Source organism: Rhopilema esculentum, chromosome 1 (assembly GCF_057945365.1).
Source record: "Rhopilema esculentum isolate cy_ngs chromosome 1, ASM5794536v1, whole genome shotgun sequence".
In the NCBI taxonomy this organism is placed as follows: domain Eukaryota; kingdom Metazoa; phylum Cnidaria; class Scyphozoa; order Rhizostomeae; family Rhizostomatidae; genus Rhopilema; species Rhopilema esculentum.
Genome location: NC_142815.1, coordinates 1,843,070 through 1,850,045, shown reverse-complemented (window position 1 = coordinate 1,850,045; position 6,976 = coordinate 1,843,070). Strand labels below are relative to the sequence as shown.

The 6,976-nt window shown below is 40.0% G+C and overlaps 1 protein-coding gene across 1 annotated transcript in view; it reads right to left on the bottom strand.

Annotated features, from left to right (window-relative positions):
* Positions 1-326: 326 nt before the first annotated feature.
* Positions 327-6,976, bottom strand: part of LOC135690187 (uncharacterized) — a 30,197-nt gene continuing 23,547 nt past the window's right edge. The window contains exons 6-8 of the mRNA XM_065207663.2: positions 5,894-6,369; positions 3,986-4,755; positions 327-3,154 (exon numbers count right to left, since the gene is read on the bottom strand). Coding sequence (XP_065063735.2) covers positions 1,988-3,154; positions 3,986-4,755; positions 5,894-6,369 — 2,413 coding nt within the window. The 3' untranslated portion in view covers positions 327-1,987. The remainder of the gene's footprint in view (positions 3,155-3,985; positions 4,756-5,893; positions 6,370-6,976) is intronic.

Sequence of the window (6,976 nt, the reverse complement as noted above, 5' to 3'; positions counted from 1 at the left end):
TCACCTGAGGGCCGTGGTGTCGTAGCCAGTCGTGAAAATGACCGTTTTGATTGGTGTGGCAAATACAGTAAAAAGTAAGAAATAGGGGCCCCCGTTTCTCAGTTTTTCCTTGGGACCCCGGATGCCACTGTTATGCAACTGTTAGGCCACTGTTAGGCCACTGTTAGGCCACTGTTAGGCCACTGTTAGGCCACTGTTAGGCCACTGTTAGGCCACTAGCCTGTGTCCCAGACCTCTAACTCTACTTTTAAGCTAGGGGTCTCAGAAACAGGCTACTGTTAGGCCACTGTACACAGCACCCAAAGAATAAACAATATGGAGACAAATTTTTCTTGACAAATAATATTATGATAATAATAATAATAATTTATGTCATTTCACACTACAGCTTCTCATATACATCGATTTTATTTTTACAGTTCACTAAAAATGGGAAATGCTAAGATGATTCCCAGCTAAAATGCTATTAACTTCAACGAATCTAAGCTCTTTCTTAAACCAGGCCTTCCTGCCTGGGAATAGACGAGACCGAATATACTTTTTAGGCCATCCAAATAATCTTCTAAAAAAGCGGAGAGGTCTGGACATAAACACGTGATTTAGGTAAGATATACCACGTGATTTAGGTAAGTTCAAGCAACATGCACTATCAAGACGCTGGTCTGGACAGCCAATAACTCCCTTATTTGTTTGCCTTGAATCCAGATTTGAACAGATGCATTCTGAGAAACCTACAGGCCACAAAGCATGAGTGTTAGCAGATAGTCACTTAAAAGGTTCCAAGAGCAGTTTGTAAGCTACTTCTAGTCAAAGTTAACACAAAAAAGACATCCAATGTACAGATTTACAATAAACGAATGCAGTTGTTCTGAACTCAAACACGTAATCGAATCAAACTGACGTGGTTCGTTAGGGCAACAGTCTCTAGAGCAAACAACTTTCGGTTTGTACACAATCAATGATATGCGGACAAGTCAAATGGAAATGAAGAAGTTTGAAGTTATCAATAAAATTCACAGCTGGAGATTTCAACATCAGCTGTAGAAAACAAAATATAATTAACTTTGTAAAAAAATGGCCCTTAGGATTGCACATTTGCTTTTCGGATATACGACTGATTTATGACACAGCACTTTTGAACTCTGACCCTTAGCCTTAGCCCTATTCAAAACTGATGACTTTCCTAATTCAAAAACGAGGGCCTATATTCTTGTCCCTATCTTCTGGTGTTTGCCTTTCACTTAAAAAGCCAATGTTTTAATTTCTACAACAATCTGAATTCATGCTTTCAGATTTTTCTTAAACTCAAGCTTCGAATTTCTTTTTCGAAAATTTCCGTATTTTTCCTAAACTATTCGTGTATTTTTTAAATTCAAGGTAAGTTGAAAATTTAATGCAATGTCAGATTCAAGTCAGCTCTGCCTTTTATTTAATCCTTTTTTCTGATTCTAAAATAACGAATCATTGCATTGTTGTATCAAATATTAATTTAACTTATTTTTTCGTCACTGATATGACACTTTCTACGTCAAACAAAATAAATAACAATTTAAAGAATAAAACTAGTCAAATATTAGTATTTAAAAATCCACAACGGTTTCATCAACGTAGCTTTTGCTTGTACCTCTTTTTAAAAGGCCTCGGTCTCAGCTATGCAAATCTCTTTTAGCCTCTCTTTCAGGTCTTTGTCTCTATGCAAAATGGAGGCATTTTTGCGGATTTTTCAAACAGCCTCATCTGCCATTTATAAGTCCATCTAACCTTTTTGTAACTGTGGTCCGGATCATCAAATCTTTTCTCAGAAAAGAATATTGTGAACAACAAATAAAGTCCAACTAAAGATGATGTTGAGAATGCCGCAAACATCATCAACACAATGATGTGAATGCCGGGATGTCGTCACTTTTGTCCTTAGGATGCTTCATGAGAATGACGTCACACGAGACCAAGTTTGAGCAGACATCTGGCAATCTTTTTCAGAGACCTTTCAACAACCTTCAATGTAAGAGACAATACTAGCGATCTCCTCCGTAATGGCATCTCCTAAGAACTGGCACTCTAGGACACAGTTACGCGCCAAACCCATTGAGTTTGTCCCACCAGAGGCCAGTCCACTTGCTAATGATATGAGCGAATGTTTCTTTAGTATATCCGACACCATATCAACACACCTTCTGTTCCGCCATTTATCAAGCAGCAAAATAAGCTCTTCTTGCTCAACACGTCCCATTAGTACCGGGCAGAAAGCTATTACCTGGAACTCTTTTATAAGCCTCTCAATGCTAATGAAATCGCTATTAGGCGAAGATAGGTGATCTATAACCGGCTGTAGGCGTTGGCTATATTGTGATTTTACCGGCAATTTTGGAACTTCAAGCAGGTCTTTTTCCTCTTCCTCAAGATTGAAGTCATCATTTAGCAGATGAGAGGCGTGGAAAACCTCAAAAATCAAGTTCACGAACTCCCTACAAAGAACCGCATCCAACTTCACCTGCTTGCCATCATTGCATGAATCACAGGCCTCATTTGACCCAATATTGTCTTTTGAACTCTGAATATCACTTTTATCCTTTGACCTGCTGACCTCGGAATTGTCCTTTGACCCATCAGTACAACTTTCGTCTTTTGACTGCACACCAATAGAAATATTCTCCCTGGTAGCATTATCTAGAATGTTCTTCATTAATCCTGGTAAAGCTACAAACATAACAGTGGGACAACCCAATACTTCTCCATTGTTATTGTTAACAAAATTTGGCGATAAAACACCCTTATTCACATCAGTCAATAGAATCGACTCACAACTTATACTATCCACCATAACACCACTTCTTCCAAGATGACAAAGGCCCTTTAATACTTGCAAAAGTATCAAACACGCCTCCTTTTCAAACCTCTCTGGGTCACGTGCATGTTTATCCATAGTCATAGCGAGGTATTTTGATAGTCCCATGCGTGGCGTACATTTCGAAACAAGCATTCGATTCACGTGGATATCATGAGGTACTTCATCCGTTGCGCCTTCGTCATCGTCTCTGCTTCGCACTATGTCCTGACAAATGTGAAGGAGGTTCTCATGACGTGTCAGCTCTTGGACTGATTTGGCCAGGGCAGCAGGCTCCGGACCTTGCAAAAATCCAAGAGACTGGCGCAGCTGGAAGAAAAACGAGGAAGTTTTAGAAGGGCCATAAAACCTTGATACAAGAAAGAAGCCTAAAGGATACTTTAAGACTCTTGCGCAACCGACATGCTTTGCGACTGCTGTTTTTCACGTGATGAGAAATGGGGTGTATTTGGTTTTGAAAATATATTCGCAAAGCATGCCGGTTGCGCAATAGCCGTTAATGGTGGCAATTTGATACGTATATTCCTATATCAAACAAGATATTGTGAAGTTGTTTTGTAAACAGGGTTGCCAGATGCTTAGAATGGTTGGCGACCAAATATTTTACGCTTGACGGCCAGTCAGACAAAATATACGAAAGCTACAGTTTGGCTTATTCTTTGGGGGTAATAGTGCAACCAAAATTGGCTTTGTTTGTTACAAAAGCTCCCACTTGCTTTTAATTTCAATTTTCTGTTATCTTTTACGTTTTTTCTTGCTTCATTTGCATATTTAAGATTATTTAACAAAATGTTGAATATTTTCTGTGCAAAAATTGTCATTTTTGTATTTTTGTGGCTTTCAACATGCGCCCAAAATTCGGCCAACTTTTGCTTTCTCAGTCAAATCAATTTTCGACGGCCAAAACCTTTGAAAAACGGCTGGATTGGAGGCACTTAGCCGTCAAATCGGCCAAATAATAACGAGCGTCAACAGAAGAAGAATCCATAGTGTCTTTCTACAGGCGGTTTAGGCCCTTTGGCCTAGCCTATGATTATCAGATATTTCACCGTCGTAAGAAGAACGAACCCAGATCGACATATCCAAATTGCTGACTCAATGCATTAGAAAAGCTTGCTGTTAGAGATAACTATCACTCACCCATGCCGTATGTTTCTGTCCGCCTTTGATTTCCTGTTTCTTAACGGTGACTGGTACTGTGACGTAACTGCTCAGTCCGTAATTTAGCAACTTTCCACACACCTCGAAATCATTCCAGTCCGTATTTTTCAATTCTCCGCAATCACACTTGAAAAATGTCGCATCTGCGATCTGTTTTACAGTATCACGATGTATCTCAAGTAGTTTCTCGTAACTTTCGGTCGAATATCTTAGTAGATTGTCTCCTTGGATTGGCGAATCTCTGTCAACATTCTCGTAATATGAATCATCGAGGTAATCTTCTCGCTTGGATTCAAATCCACCAAAATCGCTTGACAGAGATCCCCGTCTCCGAAGCTGGCTAGGCCGATCCATGGTCCTGTCAGATTGATAACACTTCTTTCCACGATTAAACTTCCCGACTAAATTGCAATCACTAGCCGATGATTTCATAAATTGTGAATCCGGATTAGAAGTTTTAACATTACAATCTTTAAGATTCGAATTAGATTCATTAGATTCATCCTCACTATTAGACAGAGTCGGTGATAATCTTGCACCTAATCCTTCATTTTGAACGACAACCTTGCGGTGGCCCCTTTGTGAAGAGTATGGCTCTGGTCTCGTCATGTTATCATTCCCGCGGGTCTTTCTTCGTGGCTTCTCGGGTACTGACTTTTTGGACGCTTCTTTGTCCTCGCTATCACTTCGAGGGGGCTTTGAAGGTCGTGCTACGTTCGACTTCGAAGGCGGGTAGTTATCATAAGCACCTTAAAAGAAAGTCATATTCATTATAGAGCATATTCCAAAACTAGACAGCAGACCATTCGCTAATTCTACCCAAACACCTCCCTGAGATGCATGACAACTAGACAATTATCTGGATAGGCTAAGTCTGTATGAATCAAAGCTTGCTTGCATATCTTTAGAAGTTAAGATTCTATTCATTGCTGATGATGATATGAAAGGGCTCGGGAGCTTAAAGCCAACCCCTAACAAGAGACAGCAGCGAGGGGCTAGGAAGGGAGGTGAAAGGGTGAATTGTTGACTGATAGCTTTGCACAAAGACATGTAAGAAGTGCCTGGGAGCTGAAAGAGGGTTTAGCATTCTAAAGTTTATAAGAATTGAGACGAAGGAAGAATTGTGGGATAGTATTCGTGCTTTTGGCAAAGTGTCTTGGAAAGTGTGGGCACTGGAAGGGTACTTGGTATAACGTAAATGTCTCAGGGGGATCAGTGACCATATCTGTGATATCCTGGAGAATGAGTTCAAAATAAACTGCATATCTGTGCAGTGAAAATGTTGCATTCTGCATTTCATAAACAATTAAATGTTTCTTTAGCTGCCTAATGATTGCATTGAGCAGGAGTGGAGCCACAACTAAGAACCACCCTGTTCTATACGGCAGGGGCTACGTCAACACACCACTCTCTGCACTAAAATAACATGACCCCCTAATTGGGGGAACAAAAAAGGGTGAGGGGAGTAGCTGTCTTTACCATAAACAAACCAGTTAGCAGTAGCCTTAACAAGTAATAAGTCTTGTACACAAATAGTCAAGTTAAAAGCATACATTATGCCTGGTGATCTCATCAAGAGCTTGTCAATACCTTCACAAATTTTCTATTATTTTGTACCTGATCTCAGAACTTTAATCTAATTTGCTACAGCTTTTTGAATTTTGGTTTGTTTAAACAAATTTGGCGGTTGAATTGATATTCTATTGCGGGTGGTGCAATACTTCTGAAACGTAAGTGTGAGAAAGTCGGAGTTGCACTTTTCATGTTGTCATCAGGCAAAGGTTTTAAGCAAGATAATATGAAATATATAATGAAATATATAATGTATGAAACTCCTTAAACATTGTAATATTATAAAGAAAGCAAAACTAAGTTTCCGAAGCTTACCTTCGGTTTTAAAGACATCTCCGTTTACATCCAGACTTTCTCCATCCTGCTTTCCATCTTGCCCTGAACAACCGCCTACATTTGAAACGTCATTCAATTTATCATAATGTCGTACAGGTTTCTCGTCGTCTGTCGTCGGTTGGTTAAAGGCCAGTTTCTCGTCAATGTTCATCGTTTTCGAAGCAACCGGAGCGTTTGGAGGCTGTGGAGCACGGTATTTCGTATTACCACTATCATTGTAAGACAAAACAGGACTGGAAACGGGTGTTATCCTTGCGGAACCACTGCTTTCGCTGCTGAAATCTTCATTAATCCTCAGCAACTCTAACGACTTTACGCTCTGTTCATCGTCCGATGGCAATATTCCGTTCAGAGCGTCTTTCTTCGCCTTTTTTCGGCCGAATCCGAAAGATATCGTTCCTGTTCGGTGCTTGCTTCCTTTGCCGTCTGGATTTATGTCATCCTCGACCCTTTGCCTAAAAGACAATAAAATCTCAGCAATGACACAGAGAAACCGCGGGGAAATGCGTGATATCGATGGCGATAAGCATGATGTCATAATCAATCCTTTGCTTGAAAGACAATAAAATCTCAGGAATGATGCAGAAAAAGCGCGGGGGAATGCGTGTTATCGATGGCGATAAGCATGATGTCATAATCAATCCTTTGCCTAAAAGACAATAAAATCTCAACAATGATGCAGAGAAACCGCGGGGGAATGCGTGTTACCGATGGCGATAAGCATGATGTCATAATCAATCCTTTGCTTGAAAGATAAAAAGATCTCAGTGCAAAAAGATAGGAGAGATGACATTAGGATCTAACAGCTTTTGCAGTAAACGCATTGATTGCTATAACTATGACGTCATCATCTCTTTTTTCCAGAAACAATAAAATCTGTAAAAGGATAATAAAATTGCGGAAAGTATACTGCGGACGCAAACACATGAACCGCGACACTGTAGGCCGTATGCACTACAAATTAAGTTTCTCTCCTTTAAAGACTCATTGCTAACAGTGAGCCACTGCGCTACGCAAGCATCCCATAATACATTTTTAGACAGTCTAAAATCAGTTTACTAC